General features: G+C 42.7%; 1 protein-coding gene across 2 annotated transcripts; it reads right to left on the reverse strand.

The window, feature by feature from the left end:
* Positions 1-617: 617 nt before the first annotated feature.
* On the reverse strand, positions 618-24736 carry LOC109890816 (DCC-interacting protein 13-alpha-like). 2 transcript variants are annotated; one of them, XM_020482861.2, is made up of 22 exons: positions 24551-24736; positions 11996-12094; positions 11756-11815; positions 11483-11554; positions 9837-9924; positions 9567-9608; positions 9398-9456; positions 9112-9258; positions 8394-8476; positions 8062-8220; positions 7599-7787; positions 7405-7447; positions 7231-7287; positions 6901-6992; positions 6369-6554; positions 6165-6214; positions 5777-5951; positions 5652-5688; positions 3859-4005; positions 3501-3551; positions 3296-3385; positions 618-3104 (listed from the first exon to the last, which is right to left on the reverse strand). In XM_020482861.2, exons 1-22 carry the CDS (start codon positions 24602-24604, stop codon positions 2949-2951), a joined length of 2136 nt encoding a protein of 711 aa, XP_020338450.1. In that variant the 5' UTR covers positions 24605-24736; the 3' UTR covers positions 618-2948. The 2 variants fall into 2 exon arrangements, with proteins under 2 accessions (XP_020338450.1, XP_020338449.1); XM_020482860.2 differs by having other exon boundaries at positions 6165-6217.
* Positions 24737-25432: the final 696 nt, after the last annotated feature.

The raw sequence follows: 25432 nt of genomic DNA on the forward strand, positions 1-25432 counted from the left end.
CTAAAGTGCAGTCCCCCATATTAACATCTAGGTAACCCAGTTTTCCACTCCCAAAACCTTTCCCCAAAATGGAAATAATAAATATTCTCAACCCTTCTGGGATATCACTTCTATTTATATAAACCAAATCAATTTCACTTTGTTGATATGGTAGTTGTATTCTCTATGAGCTGATCAAATTTGCAGCCAGAGCTCAGAACAAATTTACATCTGAGCAATGGGTAAAGGTCGGCGAACACCTCTGGAAATATGCCCTATACATAGCATACATACGTAGTGTGCTTCTTTATACAGAAATGATCTGAGAAACATACAAACCATTCCAATACATTACAGATTAACGTACTTAACGGGTTAAAAACACCTTAAAGCCACAGCCCTAATTTAGCACTTTGTAATACAGTATTGTTCTTGCTTCAACCTGGCAGATGAATACATTGACACTTCAGGAAGAAGGTATAGCAATAAGTTGATTCATTTATGAGCATACCACTATTGGTGTTAGGGGTACAAGATCAACATCATCATCTTGAAACCAAAACACACTCCAAACAAAACATGGTTCATTCAAATGGTAGTAATAATGTTATGGAGAAAAAAAAGAACTGACAAGGATGTATGTGACAATTATTTATCTTCATGATAGGATCCAAAGCACATGCAAACCTGTTAGCTAACGACGAGAGGCTGAGTGTAGACAAGGTCCTGAGGCAGCAAAGCATCCCCAAACCATCACACCACCGCCGAGAACCAGGGTTCTTACTGCGGAATGCTGTGTTAGGTTTCCACCAGGCATAACGGGACCAATACCGTCCAAAAAGTCATACTTTTGACTCATCTGTCCATAAATCATCATTCAAAGAGTCTTGATGATCATCCAGGTGCGTCCAGGTGCTTTTTTGGCAAACTTGAGTCAACCTTTTGGATGAGATGGGTCCTATTATGCCTGGCGAAAACCAAACACTGCATTTCACAGTAAGAACCTCATACCAACGATCAGGCATGGTGGTGGCAGTGTGATGGTTTGGGGATGCTTTGCTGCCTCAGGACCTAGACGACTTTCTTCAATAGAAGGAACCATGAATTCTGCAGGAGAATGTCAGACCATCCGTCTGTGAGCTGAAGCACAGCTGTGTCATTCAGCAAGACAATGATCCAAAACAAGTCTACATGAACATGGATAAAAAGCAATACATTTGAAGTTTTGGAATGGCCTAGTCAAATTCCAGACCTAATCCCAATTGAGATGTTGTGGCAGGACTTGAAACGAGCAGTTCATGCATGAAAACCCACAAATCTTGCTGAGTTAAAGCAGTTCTGCAGGCAAGAGTGGGCCAACATTCCTCCACAGCAATGTGAGAGACTGATCAACAACTATAGGAAGCATTTGGTTGCAGTCATTGCAGCTAAAAGGTGGCACAACCAGTTACTGAGTGTAAGGGGGAAATCACTTTTTCACACAGGGGAATTGGGTGTTGCATAACTTTTTTAATTAAATCAATAAAATAAGTATGACTTTTTTTGTGTTATTTGTAAACTCAGGTTCCCTTTATCTAATATTAGGTTTTGGTTGAAGATCTGATAACATTTAGTATCAAAAATATGCAAAAACAGAAAAAAATCATACAGGGGGCAAGTACTTTTTCACAGCTGTAGATTATAAACTGGGTGCTTCGAGCTCTGAATTCTGATTGGCTGACAGCCATGGTATATCAGACCGCATACCGCGGTTTGACAAAACATGTTTTACTACTATAATTATATCGGTAAATAGTTTATAATAGCAATAAGGCACCTTGGGGGGGGGGGGGGGGGGGGGTATACGGCCAATACACCACGACTAACGACTAAGGGCTGTATCCAGGCACTTGGTGTTGCTTCGTGCATAAGAACAGCTCTTAGCCATGGTATATTGGCCATATACCACACCCCTTCGGGCCTTATTGCTTAATTAGACAATACGTATACTGTTTACGCAAACAATACAGAAATCTATTATTACAGTATTAACATGTGCAATGTCTTCCCTCCATATTAGTACACTCTATAATCTCTAACTTTTAGGAAGCCATAGTATTCAGTCAGAACTGCACCTGAATTTCCAAATAAACAAAACCAGAAAAGCATTATTTTTCTTCTTCCATATTATCTGACAGTATACTTCTATATAATTGCGACTATAAAATACATGATCATTTACACAAGGTGGAGAATGATCCGGAAGGATTCTTTTGATTGTTCAGTCACACAGTTCTTTTTCTACTCTTCTTTTCTTAGCTTGTGGGGTCTTTTTTTTCCAATTTTTTTATGTTATGAAGTATTTTTTTTTGCCCTTTATTGATCAAGTTTATCTGCACTCTGAATCCTGTTCCTTCATTGACCAACAGTAGGAGCCAGAGGTGAAACCAGAGAGGCTGTATTTGTGCAGGCCCAGGGTTGAGGAGCCAAGGTGGGCGTCTGGAGAGGAACCAAGTCCATCTCTAACTGTCTGTTTTCATGGGATACTACTTTGTGGTAACACATAGTCAAGCCTGTCCCTTGTAGCCTGGGTGCGAGTCTGTTTCTGCTCTCTTGCCAACTCCTTCTGGAATTGTCATGCAATTGTTTGGTTCGACAATGACAATGGAGTAGGCAAAAGCACAAACAGATCTGGGACAAGGCTATGTCTCTCGTGGGTGTTTCCTCTGAACAGCACATTGGGGGGGGGGGGGGGGGTAGCCTATCCAGCAGAGGATCAAAGCCAGCAGTTGCATCGCTGATGATTTGCATAAAAGTTGAACTTTGGCTTGTAAGTTGAAATTGTCCCCAATGGTTGCATCTCTCATGGTCTCCTCAAGTCACCTCTTCAAGTTGCCTCCCTCCATTGAAAATGACTGACTTCCAGTGGTTTGGTCATCCAAAGTAGTATTCAGTGAAAGCCAACAGTAACATCTCTCGGTTCCATTCTGTTAGGCCTCTGACTCACCCTTCTCCCGCCCCTCCACTCCTGCATCGCTGTCCTCTGACTGGCTGTTGCTCAGCACCAGGAACTGTCCGTCAGTGCCAGCGGCAAGGGGGGTGGGGCGACTGAAGGCGGCAATCAAACGGCTCTGTTCCTCTAGGTCCTGTGGGTTCATGAAAATTCATTGATTAATCAAATCAATTAATCAAATCATTCCGTTTACTGTAACATCATTGAACACAGAATGTAATACAGCTGTGATTACAGACAAGAAACCGGCCAAGATAGGCGTTGATTTATGAGTCAACGAGAATAGGATACTATATTGTGATTTTGATAGAATTTCTGGGACACCTTTTCAATCTGTTTCTGTTTACTCAGCTCCTCCTGCTGTTTCTCCTTGGCCCTGTCCTGCTCCTTCTTCTTCTCCGTGGCTTTGCGATCCTGAGTCAGCAAAAAAAAAAAATGAAAACAGTAAAGGTCCCACGTGAGCAACGACGGTTCATCTTAACAAATGAATTCCACTAGAACAGAGACCTCGACTTCTCACATTTCTTACCATCTCTGAGTGGAACGCTATCTGTTTGGCCAGCCCCACACTGTCACAGATCTGAAAGGAGGACAACACAACATACACTCGGAGATAACGAGAAATGACCATGGGTAACAGTAGACACACATGCAAATGTCTTCATTTTGCCACAACACGGAAACTATAAGCTGTTTTAACTGATAGTGCCATTACTACATAGACACAATATGCTTATTCCTAGCCAGGACTTGTTCCTGATCATAAAAATACATTGGCATGTGTGGTTGACCAGGAAAATGTGGTGTAACTATGCCCTAGTTACAGCCCTAAACTACTGGCTCTACCTACATATCATGCTCTACCTACACAGCAGAGAAGAATCTACCTTTTCCCCATCATTGTTGGACTCAAAGATGTAGCAGACAATGATTGGTCGTCCGTCTACCCTGCCTTCTGCAGTCTGCAGAACAAATCCAAACAGACGCTTGTTCTCCTGGTGGGCAGCACACAACACCACGCTGGAGAGAGGGAACTGGGGCAGAGAGAGAAGGAAATCAAGAAGTCACGTGAAACATCAAGTCTCGACAACCTCATGTATATCTTGACAGTGATATTACATACAGTTGAAGTTGGAAGTTTACATACACCTTAGCCAAATACATTTAAACTCAGTTTCACAATTCCTGATATTTAATCCTAGTAACAAATCCCTGTCTTAGGTCAGTTAAGATCACCACTTTCTTTTAAAATGTGAAATGTCAGAATAATAGCGGAGAGAATGATTTCCCAGTGGGTCAGAAGTTTACATACACTCAATTAGTATTTGGTAGCATTGCCTTTAAATTGTTTAACTTGGGTCAAACGTTTCGGGTAGCCTTCCACAAGCTTCCCACAATAAGTTGGGTGAATTTTGGCCCATTCCTCCTGACAGAGCTGGTGTAACTAAGTCAGGTTTGTAGGCCTCCTTGCTCACACACGCGTGTTCATTTCTGCCCACAAATTTTCTATACGATTGAGGTCAGGGCTTTGTGATGGCCACTCCAATACCTTGACTTTGTTCGCCTTTGGAAGTATGCTTGGGGTCATTGTCCGTTTGGAAGACCCATTTGCGACCAAGCTTCGACTTCCTGACTGATGTCTTGAGATGTTGCTTCATTATATCCACATAATTTTCTTTCCTCACGATGCCATCTATTTTGTGAAGTGCACCAGTCCCTCCTGCAACAAAGCACCCCCACAATATGATGCTGCCACCCCCGTGCTTCACGGTTGGGATGGTGTTCTTCGGCTTGCAAGCCTCCCTCTTTTTCCTCCAAACATAACAATGGATATTATAGCCAAACTGTTTTATTTTTGTTTCATCAGACCAGAGGACATTTCCCCAAAAAGTATGATCTTTGACCCTGTGTGCAGTTGCAAACTGTAGCCTGGTGTCTTTATGGCGGTTTTAGAGCAGTGGCTTCTTCCTTTCTGAGCGGCCTTTCAGGTTATGTCGATATAGGACTCATTTTACTGTAGATATAGATACTTTTGTGCCCGTTTCCTCCAGCATCTTCACAAGGTCCTTTGCTGTTGTTCTGGGATTGATTTGCACTTTTCGTACCAAAGTACGTTCATCTCTAGGAGACAGAACGCGTCTCCTTCCTGAGTGGTATGACGGCTGTGTGGTCCCATGGTGTTTATACTTGCGTAATATTGTTTGCACAGATGAACGTGGTACCTTCAGGCGTTTGGAAATTGCTCCCAAGGATAAACCAGACTTGTGGAGGTCTTGGCTGATTTCTTTAGATTTCCCCATGGTGTCAAGCAAAGATGCACTGAGTTTGAAGGTAGGCCTTGAAATACATCCACAGATACACCACCAATTGACTCAAATTATGTCAATTAGCCTATCAGAAGCTTCTAAAGGTATGACATAATTTCCTTGAATTTTCCAAGCTGTTTAAAGGCACAGTCAACTTAGTGTATGTAAACTTCTGACCCACTGGAATTGGGATACAGTGAATTATAAGTGAAATAATCGGTCTGTAAACAATTGTTGGAAATATTCCTAACCGACTTGCCAAAACTATAGTTTGTTAAGAAGAAATTTGTGGAGTGGTTGAAAAATGAGTTTTAATGACTCCAACCTAAGTGTTTGTAAACTTCAACTGTACAATCAATCAGTCACATGCCTACCCTCAGCCGTGTGACTTGTGTCTGAGGATCGATTAGCCTGAAAACAAAAACAACACACAGGATAAGTCTGTGAATTTAATGAATTTCCATGCCTGTATAATAAGGGCAAAGAGCTTGTGTCTCACTTGAGGCATTCGCAGGTGACCAGCAGGTGAGACTCTGTCATCCTGAAGATGTTGTGTATGGCTCTGGCTGCTAGGATCTGTCTCATGGTCTCATAGATGACGTCAGAGCTTTCCGCATTCTGCACCTCCATACAGCCCAGGAAACGCGCAAAGAACAGCTGGTGCAGGATAGAGCCTGGATGGACACATATTGTCAATTTTCTTTTCTTTTTCACAGAAATTCATCTTTCGCTTTTAACCTGAGATAGAAACACACTCACTCACACACACACACACACACACACACACACACACACACACACACACACACACACACACACACACACACACACACACACACACACACACACACACACACACACACACACACACACACACACACACCTACCTTCACTCTCCTGAGCTGGTGTGCCTCCGGATTCACCAAAAGGATTGGTCCTTCTTTCAAAAAAGGGGGAGCAAAGAAACACACCCACATCTTAAGAACGTGACTGGCACAGTGTAGTAGACTCAGAACTATTTTCCATTCAACACATACCATGGGCTAGTCCTGCCCCTATACACCGTTAAGGAAACCCTGGGTAGTACTGACCTTCCCAGTCCGGCAGCCTTCGCCTGTCCTGCGTCCTCCTCGCTGACTGGAGAGATGATGTCAAACTGGATGGGCGTGTTTGGAGCCACCAGTGCGTCCAAGGAGAGGACGGAGAGGGCCGGGGAGGCCGTCTCAGAGCCTGCCGAGCTCACACTGCTGGCCCGCGCTGCCGGTGGCCGCCCTTGTCTACACGGGACGGATAGATGTAGAGACGGATGGACGAGACCCAGGGAACAGAAAAGAGATGGAGGTTAGAGAGATGGAAACGAGGGATGCTAGCCTCATTGAACATAAGAAAAAAGGTGTACTCAAGAAACCTTTCACTACAGTAGGGTCAGGAGTTTTTCCAGACCATTTGACTAAACCAGGAAAAACACTTGTCTCCAAGTTACAGGGTGAGCTAGGCTAGGCTAGTTATAGGCTGTAATGTGTATAACCAAGCCTAGAGATTTTCGTAGTCAGATCAGGAAAAACTCCAGGCCCAAATAATGAAGTCTATGATTGTGTGAGGAGAGACGGTTCAGAAACCCACGTGCTCGGCCGCAAACTCTCATGCCTCTGCTGGAAGGAGGGAGATGGTGTCACAGCCTCAAGAGCTGATTGGTTCACTCTGGCTGCGATTTCCTGCCAATAGAAAGAGGGCATTTCAGCAAAGAGGAAATGCACTTGGCAACAGAGAGAAAGAGGGCAGATGAGATTCACACTAACCACATCCCATCCCAGACATCCAGCACTGGCTAGGTGAATGTCACACCATGGACACACACAGGGGTGTTGGAGCATTGCTCTATCTATAATAATATCAACTAAATATAAAGATGATGCAAGCACAGGCTTTTCCAGAGCATAGCAAGATACTCACCTCTGGGTTCTCACTGAGATATATCCTCTTTGAGATGTTGTTAATCGTTGCAATCCACTGAGGGAGGAAAGAGGAGCACAGGACAGTGTAATTAAGAGATACCACAGCTACATTATACATTTATACAATACATAAACACATCCACAATACATTTCATTAAAACTACTGTCACACCTCTTCACAATCCTTCCTGCTCTCTGCCTGCAAGATGGCCACTCTGAAACAAAGACCGAGCGCATCAGTAACGTCTGTGGAAATTCACATTTTCTTTTGTGACTAAGTTAGAAATCTTCAGGTAACAACAACACTTCATAAAGCGGTTATCGCTAGTAAAAAAACAAAACAAGCTTTAATATGCAGTCAATTACTTCTTGCCATCGAAGGATGTGATCTGGAAGCAGAAGCGTCGGTCCTCACAGTCCACGGCCATGACGGAGCAGTTGTCTATATCCATGACAAGACCCCCCGCCACGTCCCCCCGCGCCTGGCTCATCAGGTTCCCTCCCTGGGTGAAGAAGTACTGCCGCTCCCAGGATGAAGACACTAAGCCCGTTTTACTTAGGAAACACATTTAGGAGTAAAAACATGGTAGAAACATATTGCCGTTCCGATTAAGGCATTTTGGACCGTATTCACTTTCACTAGAAATGAATAAAAGCATCAGTTTAAAAACAAGCAGGAGCTGCCCTACTGTTGCTTCAAATAGAAACGAGCAGACTTTTTATTTGATTTACTAACCCAGGGGTTTATTTAAAATATATGTTGGTCTTGAACTACAGTGTTGCAGGACTGAGGAAGGTCAGTTTGTTTGGCTAGGCAGTCATTTCTTACTTGCGAGTGTTGAGGTAGCCGGCCTTGCGTGTGAGGTTGCGGTTGACAGGAACCAGGCTGGGGTCAGGGTCAGGCATGTAGAGGAGGTCATTGGCCTGCTCCATATCCTGGATGGTCTGTTGCATCACATCCATCTCCCCGGCCATCTCCCTGCGGACACTGGACACAACCAAACACATTACACGCCCGGCCTTCATTTTTTTTAAGCATTATGACAATTCCACTTGGCCTCATAGAGGGCAAGATGGAGCTACCACCATTGCTGAAGACTATCCAATCTTTTCAGATCTCTACAAATCTCAAGGGGTTGGGGGATAGGAGATGAAGCTTACTTCTGAACACTGGTTCCTATGTCGGTGAGGAAGTCTTCCCACTGCTGGGTCAGGTTCTCTGATCCCAGCTTGAAGAAGCTGATCTGGGATATACAGAGAGACAGACATGCTGGTCTGAATATATGCTCCAGCAGGGAGAGAGAGAGAGAAAGAAATACAGAGAGCGAGCGAGAGAGAGAAATACAGAGAGCGAGCGAGAGAGAGAAAGAAATACAGAGAGCGAGCGAGAGAGAGAAAGAAATACAGAGAGCGAGCGAGAGAGAGAAAGAAATACAGAGAGCGAGCGAGAGAGAGAAAGAAATACAGAGAGCGAGAGAGAGAAAGAAATACAGAGAGCGAGAGAGAGAAAGAAATACAGAGCGAGAGAGAGAAAGAAATATAGAGAGCGTGAGAGAGAGAAAGAAATACAGAGAGCGAGCGAGAGAAATACAGAGAGCGAGAGAGAGAAAGAAATACAGAGCGAGAGAGAGAAAGAAATATAGAGAGCGAGAGAGAGAGAGAAAGAAATACAGAGAGCGAGAGAGAGAGAGAAAGAAATACAGAGAGCGAGAGAGAGAGAGAAAGAAATACAGAGAGAGAGCGAGAGAGAGAAAGAAATACAGAGAGAGAGCGAGAGAGAGAGAAAGAAATACAGAGTGAGCGAGAGAGAGCGAGAGAGAGAGAGAGAAGAGAGAGAGAGAGAGAGAGAGAGGAGAGAGAGAAAGTAAGGCTGATGTACCTGTGCTTGCATGTATCCCAGCAGTGGCTCCAGGAGGGACATCTTCTTCTTGTACTGCAGCGTGTTGAGGGCTGTGAAGTAGTGCATCATGGTCTGGTGCTGCTTCTTCCTGGAGGTGTACACATCCTCCATCACCTCGCCCTTCACCTGGAGAGAAGACACGCACACACACATACACAACAAACGCATGCAGACATACACACGGAAGCGCGCACACAAATATCAGGTTTTATTTGGCGAGGAAGTTATTGATACAACAACGTCACGTTATATTAAGAAACCTTACCTTCTCATTGTCCCTCCTTTTAGAGAGACGGCTGTATCTGTTGATGGCCATGTCGTGATCTGTCGACAGAAAATGTGTTATTACATTTACAACATGGGCTTTGTAACAAGACATCATGCCAACATCACAACATTAAATGTTCATGTTTTACTGAATAGTTCTCACTCACCATCGCTGGCAATCTGGAACACTTCCTTCAGGGTCAGGATCTCTGTAGGGGAGAGAGAGAGAGAAGGTTAACGTCCATTTCAAACGGCTCACATTCTGCCACTACCAAGCGCAGCCACCCTTGAACGACATGCCCTTGGGGACCAGGGCTCCGATCCCCAGTCCCACCTCTTCACCAGTCATCCCTCTAATCTGTCTCCATCTCTCGTTAATGTACATGATCTCTGTATAAACAATACAACATGAGAATGGAACTCGTTTAGAGTCCTACCTTTCAAGTCCCTCTCCTTAAACTGAGTGATGGGAAACATCATGGCATCAGCCAGCTGAGTGGACAGCACTGCATGACAGGAACTCAGCTGTGGGAGAGAAGACAGGTTAGTTACGTTATTGAATCTCCTCAGGGAAATGTGTCTTGTGTTCCTCATCAGACAGGTGGAGAGGAGAGGTGGGGGAGGTTAGAGAGATGGAAGAGAGAGAAGGAAGAGAGAGGTTAAGACAGAGGTTAAGACAGACAGAAGGAAAGGAGAGTTTAAGACAGACAGACAGAAGGAAAGGAGAACAGAAAGGGAGAGGTTAAGACAGACAGAAGGAAAGGAGAACAGAAAGGGAGAGGTTAAGACAGACAGAAGGAAAGGAAAACAGAAAGGGAGAGGTTGAAACAGACAGAAGGAAAGGAAAACAGAAAGGGAGAGGTTAAGACAGAGAGAAGGAAAGGAGAGAAAAAAAGGGAGAGGTTAAGACAGACAGGAGGAAAGGAGAACAGAAAGGGAGAGGTTAAGACAGACAGAAGGAAAGGAGAACAGAAAGGGAGAGGTTAAGACAGACAGAAGGAAAGGAGAACAGAAAGGGAGAGGTTAAGACAGACAGAAGGAAAGGAAAACAGAAAGGGAGAGATTGAAACAGACAGAAGGAAAGGAAAACAGAAAGGGAGAGGTTAAGACAGAGAGAAGGAAAGGAGAGAAAAAAAGGGAGAGGTTAAGACAGACAGGAGGAAAGGAGAACAGAAAGGGAGAGGTTAAGACAGACAGGAGGAAAGGAGAACAGAAAGGGAGAGGTTGAAACAGACAGAAGGAAAGGAAAACAGAAAGGGAGAGGTTAAGACAGACAGAAGGAAAGGAGAACAGAAAGGGAGAGGTTGAAACAAACAGAAGGAAAGGAGAACAGAAAGGGAGAGGTTGAAACAGACAGAAGGAAAGGAAAACAGAAAGGGAGAGGTTAAGACAGATAGAAGGAAAGGAAAACAGAAAGGGAGAGGTTAAGACAGACAGAAGGAAAGGAGAACAGAAAGGGAGAGGTTAAGACAGAGAGAAGGAAAGGAAAACAGAAAGGGAGAGGTTAAGACAGAGAGAAGGAAAGGAAAACAGAAAGGGAGAGGTTAAGACAGAGAGAAGGAAAGGAGAGAAAAAAAGGGAGAGGTTAAGACAGACAGAAGGAAAGGAGAACAGAAAGGGAGAGGTTAAGACAGATAGAAGGAAAGGAGAGAAAAAAAGGGAGAGGTTAAGACAGACAGGAGGAAAGGAGAACAGAAAGGGAGAGGTTAAGATGGATGGAATGGAGGAAGCAATAGAAGAAAGAAAGAAAGAAAGAAAGAAAGAAAGAGAAAGGAAGGGAGCGGTTAAAGTGTGAGTGTTTACAGTGTGGTGTAACTAATGAAGGTTAAGACACAGAGAGAAAGAAAGAAGGAAGAAAAGGAAAGGAGAGAAGAAAAAGGTTAAGATGAAGAGAACAGAGAAAAGAAGAGTAGAGGAGAGGTGAATGTGCAAAGTGGGAGAGTGTGTATAGTGTGGTGTAATTAAGAAAATGTAGAGATGAAAAAGGTTAAGACGGTGTAATCCTATTTGAGCAGCAGCGTGCCACAGTGAGGAGGATGAGTTAATGAGGGCAGAGCAGTGGACACGCTGCGTGTGTTCTCACCTCGTCTATGACTTTGGCAAACTGCTGCAGAGTGGAGCTCATGACCTCGTCATCGCAGCAAAGAGGGAAACGCTGCAAAGACAGCCCAGTCAGCCCTAAACCATTTTACATTTGCGAATTCAGCCATTTATCAGACGCTCTTATCTGGAGGGACATAGTCAGCGCATTCAACTAATGTTCAAACCGTAAGGGTTTCTTGGAAGATGCATGAAAAAGAAATACATACATACTGTACATCATTCCAGCATGTTGACACTGAGAACATAGGCCTACCTGTTTCTCATACCCCTTCAGAAGTTTGGAGGTGAGATGGGTGGCAGCACTCAACTCATTCTGAAAAAAAAAGAGTCATGTCCGTTTCATCTAACTAGCTGTAGGAGCAATATAAAGAAAAGGTGTGTGTGTGTGTGTGTGTGAGTGAGAGTATTGAGTGTGTGCATGCTTGCATTTTTGCTTGTTTTTAAAAGCCCGGACACTAACTGGCATGAGCATATCCCAGAGGTCATTGCTCACCTGTGCATCGTAGATTCTGTGCATGGCCTGGAAGAGCTGCTGGGAGTATTTCGATATGGCAGCTGCATCCTCCTCAAACACGCCGAGCAGGGAGCGCGTCTGGCAACAGAGAAACACACTGGATGAAGGAAGCACTCAACTCAGGAAACATTCAGGTTAGGTTTACCTGAAGTAGGTAGCTTAGATGGCACACTTATGTCACCCTTGTGCAAGGCTAATCTGGTCCCAGATCTGTAGCTTTAGCCAACCCCTCTGACTATAGCCACCGATGGAGGCTCCTCAGTGGAATGGAAGGTCCATCCGACTCAGTGAATTTCATAAAAATTGAAATAATGATCATAAAATGTTTAATCCTTTTTAAATTCAATTTGACTAAATACTACATAACTGATTAAAGACACTGTTTCGCAATGAAGTTCTACAGTAGCCTCAACAGCACCCTCCTCTGGGTACATTGACTTCAATACAAAACCTAGGAGGCTCATGGTTCACACCTTCTTCCACAGACTTATAGAGTAAATATGACGACGTGTTCCAACCTATCAGATCTCTTGCAGTATGAACTAACATCTCGCCCATCCAATCAAAGGATCAGAGAATGAACGTAGTACCGAAAGCATAAGCTACAGCTAGCTAGCACTGCAGTGAATAAAATGTGGTGAGTAGTTGACTCAAAGAGAGGAAGGCAATAGTTGAACAGTTTTGAACAAATTATTTTCTTAAAAAATTGAGAAGCAGCAGAGAAGAGAGATATTTAATTGTATTTTTTCTTCTTCTTAGTTTACCTTTCACTTACTTCGCTAAAGCAGCTAATTTAGCATACTCAACCTGGCTCAAACAGAGAGGAATGCTATTTATGTTAGCTAGCTGGCTAAGGCTAACCAACAACGCAACTCTTCCAAGCCAAGGTAAGCTTTCGGTTTTATTAATTTATTGACACCGGGGACCACCAGTGTAACTGTTAAACTGCTTGCTGTACACTGTACTGCGTGATTGTACACATGGATTAGATTGTGGGTTTACTACTGCGTTAGTTCTAGTTTGTTGACTATAAAGTTAATATGGTAACAACGATGTAGGCTGGTTAGCGGTTATGGTATGAAGGTTTGGCTTGGAGAGGTGTTTGCGCCTGGTCACAGACAGCTGTTGTGTTATGTTGTGAAGTCCACAAGTGAAGGGAAAAGAAGAGAGGAGAGTGTGTAGATGCAAGAAGGAATTATATAACGAGAAAAGTTATGCTTTATGTGACTGCTATGAAAGTGAACTGTGTGCGTGTGTGATCAGGGAGATATACGACAATCAGTCGTATATTGCACATTCTGCCGATTCTGTTGCAAAACGTTTCTTAAAAAGATGCAAACGGAATGAAACAAGTACAAAAATTCCCAAACAGGTCCATAATAGATGAAGACTAAATATGTTACAACTTCCCCGGTCTCCCCTAATAATAGTAAATGCGCCAACTTTCAAACAATTTCCCCCATTCTTCCCTACCAGCGAATGAAGGAAAGGTTGAGAATATGTTTCAATGAAAGTAAAAGGACAGTAATGTCACAAGTAAAGTAGGATGCCCAGGTTTCAATAGATGAACTGTAATGTCTTTTCTCAATCGTGTACAAGCATTTTTCAGAACAATGTTGTAGATTTTCAAAACAGAGTCCACAAGACACAGAAGTCTGTGGCCTTTTGTAAAACAGTAAATGCGTTTTTAAAATGTAGTTGTCTTCTCAAAACACAAATTTCGCAAAATACATACAGTACCAGTCAAAAGTTTGGACACACCTACTCAAACAAATGATAGTCCCACTAAGCGCAAACCAGATGGGATGGTTTAATTGCTGAGGAATGCTGTGGTAGCCATGCTGGTTTGCGCTTATAGGGACTATCATTTGTTTTTCAACAGGACAATGACAACAGGACAATGACCTCCAGGCTGTGTAAGGCCTATTTGACCAAGAAGGAGAGTGATGAAGAGGGCACGATAAAACCTATTCCCCCTCAGGAGACTGAAAAGATTTGGCATCGGTCCTCAGATCCTCAAAAGGTTCTACAGCTGCACCATCGAGAGCATCCTGACTTTTTGCATCACTGTCTGGTATGGCAACCACTTGGCCTCCAACCGCAAGGCACTACAGGGGGTAGTGCGTATGGCCCAGTACATCACTGGCGCAAAGCTTCCTGCCATCCAGGACTTCTATACCAGGCGGTGTCAGAGGAAGGCCCTAAGAATTGTCAGACTCCAGCCACCCTAGTCATAGACTGTTCTCTCTGCTACCGCATGGCAAGGGGGTACCGGAGCGCCAAGTCTAGGTCCAAGAGGCTTCTAAACAGTTTTTTACTTCCAAGCCATAAGACTAATGAAAATCTAATGAAATGGCTACGCAGACTGCCCCCTCTTCCCCTTTTACACCGCTTCTACTCTGTTATTATCATATATGCATAGTCACTTTAATAACTCTAGCTACATGTATATACAGTTGAAGTCGGAAGTTTACATACACGTTAGCGAAATACATTTCAACTCAGTTTCACAATTCCTGACATTTAATCATAGTAAAAATGCCCTGTTTTAAGGCTGGTAGGATCACCACTTAATTTTAAGAATGTGAAATGTCAGAATAATAGTAGAGAGAATGATTTATTTCAGCTTTTATTTCTTTCATCACATTCCCAGTGGGTCAGAAGTCTACATACACTCAATTGGTATTTGGTATCATTGCCTTTAAATTGTTGAACTTGAGTCAAACGTTTCAGGTAGCCTTCCACAAGCTTCCCACGATTGTTGGGTGAATTTTGGCCCATTCCTCCTGACAGCTCGTGTAACGGAGTCAGAATTGTAGGCCTCCTTGCTCACACACGCCTTTTCAGTTCTGCCCACACATTTTCTATAGGATTGAGGTCAGGGCTTTGTGATGGCTACTCCAATACCTTGACTTTGTAGTCCTTAAGCCATTTTGCCACTACTTTGGAAGTATGCTTGGGGTCATTGTCCATTTGGAAGACCCATTTGCGACCAAGCTTTAACTTCCTGACTGATGTCTTGAGATGTTGCTTCAATATATCCACATAATTGTCCTACCTCATGATGCCATCTATTTTGTGAAGTGCACCAGTCCTTCGTGCAGCAAAGCACCCCCACAACATGATGCTGCCACCACCTGTGGGTCACGGTTGGGATGGTGTTCATTGGCTTGCAAGCCTCCCTCTTTTCCCTCCAAACATAATGATGGTCATTATGACCAAACACTTCCTTTTTGTTTCATCAGACCTAAGGACATTTCTTCAAAAAGTACCATCTTTGTCCCCATGTGCAGATGCAAACTGTAGTCTGGCTTTTTTTATGGCGGTTTTGGAACAGTGGCTTCTTTCTTGCTGAGCAGCCTTTCAGGTTATGTCGATATAGGACTCGTTTTACTGTGGATATAGATACTTTCGTACCTGTTTCCTCCAGCATCTTCACAAGGTCCTTTGCTGTTGTTCTGGGATTGATTTGCACTTTTTGCACCAAAATACATTAATCTCTAGGAGACAGAACGTGTTTACTTCCTGAGTGGTATGACGGCTGTGTGGTCAAAGTAGATGTCTTAACCGAATTGCCAAAACTATAGTTTGTTAAGAAGAAATTTGTGGAGTGGTTGAAAAACTAGTTTTAAAGACTACAGCCTAAGTGTATGTAAACTTCCAACTTCAACTGTATTACCTCAACTAACCGGTGCCCCCACACATTGACTCTGTACCGGTACCCCCCTGTATATGGTCTCACTATTGTTATTTTACTGCTGCTCTTTAATTACTTGTTGCTTTCATTTTTTATTCTGATTGTTTTTTAACTGCACTGTTGGTTAAGTAAGTAAGCATTTCACTATAAGGTCTACATTGGTTGTATTTGGCGCATGTGACTAATAAAAATGGATTTGATTTGATGAAGTACAACATCAGATGACCTAGCCTCCACAATCCCCCGACCTCCAGCCAATTAAGATGGTTTGGGATGAGTTGAACTGCAGAGTGAAGGAAAACAGCCAACAAGTCCTCAGCATATGTGGGAACTTTCCAGGTGAAGCTAGTTGAGAAAATGCCAAGCGTGTGCAAAGCTGTCATCAAGGCAAAGGGTGGCTACTTTGAAGAAACTCAAATCTAAAATATATGTTGATTTGTTTAACACTTTTTTTGGTTACTACATGACTCATATGTGTTATTTCATAGTTTTGACGTCTTCACTATAGAAAAACCCTTGAATGTGTAGGTTTGTCCAAACTTTTGACTGGCACTGTACAATCATTAAAAATGACAGTGACTTCAGAAATTATTCACAGCCCTTGACTTTTGTTGTGTTACAACCTGAATTTAAAATGTATTAATTTGCAAATACCCCTTAATGTCAAATTGGAAAGAAGTACTCAACCCCTTTGTTATGGCAAGCCTAAATAAGTTCAGGAGTAAAAATGTGCTTAACAAGTCACATAATAAGTTGCATGGACTCACTCTGTGTGCAATAATAGTGTTTAACATTATTTTTTAATAACTACCTCAACGCTGTATCCCACATATACGGTGCATTTCGGGAAGTATTCAGACTCTGACTTTTTCCACATTTCAAATCAAATCAAATCAAATGTATTTGTCACATACACATGGTTAGCAGATGTTAATGCGAGTGTAGCGAAATGCTTGTGCTTCTAGTTCCGACAATGCAGTAATAACCAACGAGTAATCTAACCTAACAATTCCAAAACTACTACCTTATACACACAAGTGTAAAGGGATAAAGAATATGTACATAAAGATATGAATGAGTGATAGTACAGAACGTCATAGGTAAGATGCAGTAGATGGTATCGAGTACAGTATATACACTCACTTACGTTACAGGGGCGGCAGGTAGCCTAGTGGTTAGAGAGTTGGACCAGTGGCTGAAAGACTGCTAGATCGAATCCTCGAGCCGACAAGGTAAAACATCTGTCGTTCTGCCCCTGAACAAGGCAGTTAACCCACTGTTCCTAAGCTGCCGTTGTAAATAAGAATTTGTTCTTAACTGACAATCCGCTTGGAGTTTGCCAAAAGGCACCTAAAGGGCTCTCACACCATGTGAAACAAGACTCTCTGGTCTGATAAAATCAAGATTGAACTCTTTGGCTTAAATGCCAAGCGACACGTCTGGAGGAAACCTGGCACCATCCCTATGGTGAAGCATTGTGGTGGCAGCATCATGCTGTGGGGATATTTTTCAGCGGCAGGGACTGGGAGACTAGTCAGGATCGAGGGAAAGATAAACAGAGCAAAGTACAGAGAGATACTTGATGAAAACCTGCTCCGAAGCACTCAGGATCTCAGGCTGGGGCAAAGGTTCACCTTCCAATAGGACAACGACCCTAAGCAGACAGCCAACAACACAGGAGTGTCTTCGGCACAAGTCTCTGAATGTCCTTGAGTGGCCCAGCCAGAGCCTAGACTTGAACCCAATCGAACATCTGTGCAGCAACGCTCCCCATCCAACCTGACAGAGAGAAAAATGGGAGAAACTCCCCAAATAAATGTGTGCCAAGCATACCCAAGAAGACTTGAGGCTGTAATCACTGCCAAAGGTTCTTCAACAAAGTACTGAGTGAAGGGTCTGAATACTTATGTAAAATGAGATATTTCCAAACCTGTTTTTGCTTTGTCATTATGGGGTACTGTGTGTATATTGATGAGAGAAAAAAACGATTGAATCAATTTTAGAGTAAGGCTGTAACGTAACAAAATGTGGAAAAAGTCAAGACGTCTGAATACTTTCCAAATGCACTGTACAGGCCTCAATCCACACCAAAGCAATATTATAATTGGAAAGTCACAATGTTGGTTAAGACGATTTAGGACTAACCCAAAGTCACTTAGAAGTAATCCAACTTCATTCTCTGCAATATAAAATTAAACAATCACCATTGCCTAGCTCGTTGCCTATATTGTACATGGTGGGACACTGATGGGGAGGGGGGGGGGGATTTAGACATTTGTGCACTAGTATTTACTGATTGCTGGAAACAGTGAAGACAATTGCACACATTTCTCTTCTGATCAAAACAATGTCTTAAGATTCTGTGAACAAAACAGTTAACAGTGAATTTTGTATTCACGGATGATATTGGTTTTTAAAGGTTGGCATAAGGGGATCTAAGATATTCAACAGGCACAAAGGCTAAAAAAAAATATCATAAGTTATATAAATGTATTTGAGCACTTGCTCATTGCTGTTTCAACAGATCAGAAAATGCTTGTACGTGATTGAGAAAAATGTATGTGTCATGAAAGGAGTGTGGATGTTTGACCCGACCAAGAAGTTTCATATACCGACTGAACGGGAGCTGGTAATTATATAACATGCCTAAAAAAACAAAGGGGACACTTAAACAACACAATGTAACTCCAAGTCAATCACACTTCTGTGAAATCAAACTGTCCACTTAGGAAGCAACATTGACAATAAATTGCACATGCTGTTGTGCAAATGGAATAGACAACAGGTGGAAATTATAGGCAATTAGCAAGACACCCCCAATAAAGGAGTGGTTCTGCAGGTGGTGACCACAGACCACTTCTCAGTTCCTATGCTTCCTGGCTGATGTTTTGGTCACTTTTGAATGCTGTGGCGGGGCTTTCACTCTAGTGGTAGCATGAGACGGAGTCTACAACCCACACAAGTGGCTCAGGTAGTGCAGCTCATCCAGGATGGCACATCAATGCGAGCTGTGGCAAGAAGGTTTGCTGTGTCTGTCAGCGTAGTGTCCAGAGCATGGAGGCGCTACCAGGAGACAGGCCAGTACATCAGGAGACGTGGAGGAGGCCGTAGGAGGGCAACAACCCAGCAGCAGGACCGCCAACTCCGCCTGTGCGGAGGAGGAGCAGGAGGAGAACTGCCAGAGCCCAGCAAAATGACCTCCAGCAGGCCACAAATGTGCATGTGTCTGCTCAAACGGTCAGAAACAGACTCCATGAGGGTGGTATGAGGGCCCGGCATCCACAGGTGGGGTTTGTGCTTACAGCCCAACACCGTGCAGGACGTTTGGCATTTGCCAGAGAACACCAAGATTGGCAAATTCGCCACTGGCGCCCTGTGCTCTTCACAGATGAAAGCAGTTTCACACTGAGCACATGTGACAGACGTGACAGAGTCTAGAGACGCCGTGGAGAACGTTCTGCTACCTGCAACATCCTCCAGCATGACCGGTTTGGCGGTGGGTCAGTCATGGTGTGGGGTGGCATTTCTTTCCTCCATGTGCTCGCCAGAGGTAGCCTGACTGCCATTAGGTACCGAGATGAGATCCTCAGAGCCCTTGTGAGACCATATGCTGATGCGGTTGGCCCTGGGTTCCTCCTAATGCAAGACAATGCTAGACCTCATGTGGCTAGAGTGTGTCAGCAGTTCCTGCAAGAGGAAGGCATTGATGCTATGGACTGGCCCGCCCGTTCCCCAGACCTGAATCCAATTGAGCACATCTGGGACATCATGTCTCGCTCCATCCACCAACGCCACGTTGCACCACAGACTGTCCAGGAGTTGGCGGATGTTTTAGTCCAGGTCTGGGAGGAGATCCCTCAGGAGACCATCCGCCACCTCATCAGGAGCATGCCCAGGCATTGTAGGGAGGTCATACAGGCACGTGGAGGCCACACACACTACTGAGCCTAATTTTGACTTGTTTTAAGGACATTACATCAAAGTTGGATCAGCCTGTAGTGTGGTTTTCCACTTTAATTTTGAGTGTGACTCCAAATCCAGACCTCCATGGGTTGATAAATTTGATTTCCATTGATCATTTTTGTGTGATTTTGTTGTCAGCACATTCAACTATGTAAAGAAAAAAGTATTTAATAAGAATATTTCATTCATTCAGATCTAGGATGTGTTATTTTAGTGTTCCCTTTATTTTTTTGAGCAGTGTATTTTTTACTCCTCTGGTCTTGCCTGAGTCCTCTTTGTCCGGGACCGAGTAAAAATGTATCCGAGACAAGACCGAGACACTCAATATGTGGTCTTGAGTCCAGACTTGAGAACGGTCTCGAGCACGACAACAGTGAGTAGTAGTTTAAAGGATAATAAATATTTATAATTGTGGTGCACTTTATTGTTATCGCATTAATTCAGGTAATTTATCGCAATATGGACCAACTCTAGTATAGTATAGCGCCTCAACCATAGAAATAGAATGACTAGAATGGAATGTATTCTATTTCTATGGCCTATTTCCATTGACACTGCTGTTCAGAGCCAGACTGTTCTGCAACAGACAGGAAAGACTGACGAATAGCCTACAACTGTATTGTACATGTTTTGTTGGATACTCTAGGTAGCTAGCTACATACAGTACAGTAGCTGATAGGGATTGGATGACATATCAAATGCTTAGAAAATTAAAATGCATGAATGTGATGGTTCTCTCTGTGCAGCGCTCATAGTCAAGCCAAAAACTATTTATAAAAGGCATTACATTACTCTACTGTACTCTTTTTTTATTGTACTCTACTCTACTCACAGTACTATACTCTACTGTTTTGTACTTTACTCTACCCACTGTACTGTACGATCCAATGATGGTTACAGTATATGGAAAGAGGGGGGGCTCATGGCTAGGTGTCCGTAAGAGCTGGGAGAGGTAATGAGTTTGAATCAATTCATAATTCATAAACAAAATTGACATCAGTAAAATCACTATAGGTCTACCATTGGTAGGTCTACCATTACTTGTTACTTCTGTAAGGGAGAGACATTAGAAAATATATTAAAGATGTGGGTTTTTGGTAACAGAATTACAAGGCAACATATCTTACAGAAGGTAAACAATTTCTTCTACACTATAGATAAGTGTTGATATTAGTTGGTAGGGGTCTTTACGTCAACATGATTGTGTTTCGATTCATTTGATTCCCTTTAAAACTTGTTCTGGTAGATGTTGTCTAAGAACCCCTTTCCATCTGTTCATTGAGAAAATGAAACCATGAACTTATGCCATATTTTTAAGATGGAAAATTGTCCCAAAATATATCATTGACTTCATTTACCAAAAACATAGTCTTCGCTTTCATTTAACCCCCAATTTGATATGCTCCTAAGAACTTTACATGTTGGTGCTCACGCGTCCTTTTCGATGGAAATGCCCTTAGGCTAAACATTTTGTTTCATGTAAATAAAGTTTATTTTAAAATGGAGTACACTGTTAATAACATGTATTAAATCATGGTAAACAATGTCGTTAAAATAAATTGACTCACCCACACAATTATACCTGGATGCACGTGTCAGCTTTGAAACATGGTTTTCTTTGTTTGGACTAGGCTCATGTGGCTTCTACCTGAGTACATGGCACCTGGTAATATACTGCAATTCACACCTATGTAGATGTTGATCATTAGCTCAAATCTCAGTGGTCGGACCCTCTTTTTGGCCCAAACATTCCTTTGTTCTTAGAGTTGCGTGAGCTAGGCGGTGGACACCAAATACAGCGCTGCACATTAGTTCCTCACGGAGTGAACTTTCGCTGCGCTCACATGGATCATACTGGGGTTACAGATGAGGAAAAAAAGACCTAAATCTGCCGTTGGCACCCAGTCAAATTAGGCCGAAGGTTGCCTTGATAAATCTGGTTCATTCTCTTAAATGAAATACAATGACTGTTATTGCATTAGCTGGGGGTGTTGTTTGAAATGTCCGATACAACATACGTTGGTGACATAGCTTTCAACCCACTGCATACCCCTTACAAAATCAAATTTTCATGTGCAGGGTGTGCTATTAGCATGCTAACACCCACTAAGGCAGACTGGTAGAATAACTAGCATAGCTAGCCATCGCTAGAATTCACTGGTTGAAGTTAAAGTAACTTGAGTGTAATGGAGTTGACTGGTGACATGAATATACAGTACAAGTCAAAAGTTTGGACACACCTACTCATTCAAGGGTATTTCTGTCACGCCCTGGTCTTAGTATTTTGTGTTTTCTATATTTATTTGGTCAGGCCAGGGTGTGACATGGGTTTATTTTGTGTTGTATTTATGTATGGGGGTTTTTCGTAGGTTTTAGGATTGTGGCTTAGTGGGGTGTTCTAGCAAAGTCTATGGTTGCCTGAGGGGTTCTCAATAAGAGGCAGGTGATTCTCGTTGTCTCTGATTGGGAACCATATTTAGGCAGCCATATTATTTGAGTGTTTCTGTCTCTGTGTTAGTTGTCACCAGATAGGCTGTTTAGGTTTTCACGTTCCGTTTCTTGTTTTTGTATTGTTTGTGTTTTTTCGTTTATTAAAGATGTATTGAATTAACCACGCTGCATTTTGGTCCGACTCTCTTTCGATGGAAGAAAAACGTAATAATTTCTTTATTTTTTTACTATTTTCTACATTGAAGAATCATTTGTGAAGACATCAAAACTATGAAATAACAATATGAAATCATGTAGTAACCAAAAAAAGTGTAAAACAAATCTAAATATATTTTAGATTCTCATCTCAAACCATCTCAATTGGGTTGAGGTTGGGTGAGTGTGGAGGCCAGGTCATCTGATGCAGCACTCCATCACCCTGCTTTTTGGTCAAATAGCCCTTACACAGCCTGGAGGTGTGTTGGGTCATTGTCCTGTTGAAAAACAAATTATAGTCCCACTAAGCGCAAACCAGAAGGGATGGCGTATTCTTGCAGAATGCTGTAGTAGCCATGCTGATTAATCACAATCAGTGTCACCGGCAAAGCATCCCCACACCATCACACCTCCTCCATGCTTCACGTTGGGAACCACACATGCAGAGATCATCCGTAAACCTAATCTGCATCTCACAAAAACAGGGAGGTTGGAACCAAAAATCTCAAATTTGGACTCATCAGACCAAAGGACAGATTTCCACCGGTCTAATGTCTATTGCTTGTGTTTCTTGGCCCAAGCAAGTCTTGTTATTATTGGTGTCCTTTGGTAGTGGTTTCTTTGAAAAACTTTGACCATGAAGGCCTGATTCAGTCTCCTCTGAAAAGTTGATGTTGGGATGTGTGTGTTACTTGAACTCTGAAGAATTTAATTGGGCTGCAATTTCTGAGGCTGGTAACTCTAATGAACTTATCCTCTGCAGCAGAGGTAACTCTGGGTCTTCCTTTCCTGTGGCAGTCCTCATGAGAGACAGTTTCATCATAGCGCTTGATGGTTTTTGGGACTGCACTAGAAGAAACTTTCAAAGTTCTTGAAATTTTCCAGATTGACTGACCTTCATGTCTTAAAGTAATGATGGAATGTCATTTCTCTTTGCTTTTTTGAGCTGTTCTTGCCATAATATGAACTTGTTTTTTGACCAAATAGGGCTATCTTCTGTATACCACCCCTACCTTGTCACAACACAACTGATTGGCTCAAATGCATTAAGAAGGAAAGAAATTCCACAAATGAACAAGGCACACCTGTTAATTGAAATGCATTCCAGGTGACTACCTCATGAAGCTGGTTGAGAGAATGCCAAGAGTTTTCAAAGTTGTCATAGAGGCAAAGGGTGGCTACTTTGAAGGATCTCAAATACATTTTTTATTTGTTTAACACGTTTTTGGTTAATACATGATTCCATGTGTGTTTCATAGTTTTGTCTTCACTATTATTTTACAATGTAGAAAATTAAAAAATAAAGAAAAACCCTTGAATAGGTAGGTATGTCCAAACTTTTGACTGGTACTGTATATCAATGGAACGAAGGTATACCCAAACTCGCTTCAGCCCATCTTAAATGAAAAAGGGGAAATCCGGTACTAGACTGAGGGACTTGAAAATCCCCAAAACATTCCTTACCCCAGGATACTTCAACTAGTGTCTTTCCAGGTTAATAAAAAAAGGAGCGCTCTGTTGCAGCATAAATCTGATCGTTTACTTGTCCCGTCAATAAATCTACCAGATTTACGCAGCAACAGAGTGTGCTCCTTTTCTTTATTCTCCCGGGTTATCGCCAGTTGAAGTATCCTGGGGTAAGGAATGTTTGCGCATGTGCCAGGTGAAATGTCAACCTCAGTACATGCGCTCCAAAAAATCGGGTAAATAATAGTGTCTTGTGGATATTTAAAAAAAAACATGTCGACCAGCTGAAGGACCAACCACACAGACAACAACATGCGGTAGAGTATGGTCAAACGTAATTTCATTAAACATTCTGTGCTTTGTTATTTGGCAACCTCGTCCCTAGGCAGGAGAAAGTGGTGCACCCTGCCAGAGACTAACAGTAGCCAGCCAGATAGAGTAAGGATGGTCACGTAACCTGGCAGTAGCTCATTTATGTGTTCATCAACACAAGGGTGTGATGTGTTTCACTAGAAAACCATTCGCGTGCATACTTTTAGCAGGTGGTGCAAAGGCCGATATTAATAATGTTGCATAAATAGATAATACCATTGACAGCTGGCAAATATGACGAGGCCAGTTATCACTTTTTGAGCAATTTGACAACTCTTGATGCTTGCTCGAGCGAGTTAGCAGGGCTAGCTTTTGCTGCGCTTTTGCACGGCACAAAGACGAGAGATATAAAGCTAGCAGGCTACAGAGCATAGCGTGAAATATATTACCTGCGGACTGTCCTCGAATGTCTCCTCTATCGGTAATTTATCTATTCCAGGCATGGCTATAGCTAGCTATTTCAATTCGTATCAATATGAACTGTAATATGTCAATAAGAAACAAAAGAGCTGACAATCACTCCCACTGAATTTTTTTCCCTTTACAGATAGATCCACAACACCCCAAACAGCTCCTCCCACATGCGGATATGGGACACACTTGGAGCGGTAGTCACTAGTTACCTCAGTCACGAAGTCATAATTATGGCTAAACCACAGAGTTTCTAAACCCAGAGGCGCAACATCGCGATACTTCCGGGAACTTCCGAAACAGACCATGCCGGGGTTTGAGAAGTCAATATGAGAAGTGAAAAAAGATTCCGTAGTTGTTCATTTTCTTGAAATCTAAAGGCACAACCTACATTCGAGCCAATGTCTTATGTAGTTGAACATGATATTACTTCAACCTCGTGAAAGTGACAAACTGACACTTTTAGATTTTCGTCAAAAAACAACTTTAAATCGAAGGAGTGCCCTTGATATGACGGCCTGTACATTAACAATTTGGCGAGAAACTACCATTAAATCCATGCCTGCATTCCAAACACTTAAAAAATACACCCTATCCCCTCAGCCCTCAAATTAAGTGGACACTTCTGATGACGTATCATGACTTCGGACGAGTATACACTTGCAGGGCAAGGGAGGAAGGAATGATTTTTAAATGGACCGCCCTTGCCTGGAAATTCGTAACTCGTTCATCCCGGGATTATTGTGTTTTCAGCCACCGGTAGGTTGTGGTTGCTTTATATGCGCTACAGTCAATTTTGATTGCATGTCTACTTATATAAACTATATAATTATTACTATACACCTACTGTATGATAGCTA

The sequence above is a fragment of the Oncorhynchus kisutch genome, linkage group LG5 (genome assembly GCF_002021735.2).
Source record: "Oncorhynchus kisutch isolate 150728-3 linkage group LG5, Okis_V2, whole genome shotgun sequence".
Classification (NCBI taxonomy): domain Eukaryota; kingdom Metazoa; phylum Chordata; class Actinopteri; order Salmoniformes; family Salmonidae; genus Oncorhynchus; species Oncorhynchus kisutch.

Excerpts from the sequence above, each read along its gene's own strand:
- LOC109890816 (XM_020482860.2), bottom strand. The coding sequence starts at position 24,604 with ATGCCTGGAATAGATAAATTACCGATAGAGGAGACATTCGAGGACAGT. Across the intron at positions 7,288-7,404 it reads GCAGGAAGGATTGTGAAGAG|TGGATTGCAACGATTAACAA; the intron begins GTGTGACAGTAG and ends TTCCTCCCTCAG. Across the intron at positions 5,689-5,776 it reads GTCACCTGCGAATGCCTCAA|GCTAATCGATCCTCAGACAC; the intron begins GTGAGACACAAG and ends TTTTGTTTTCAG.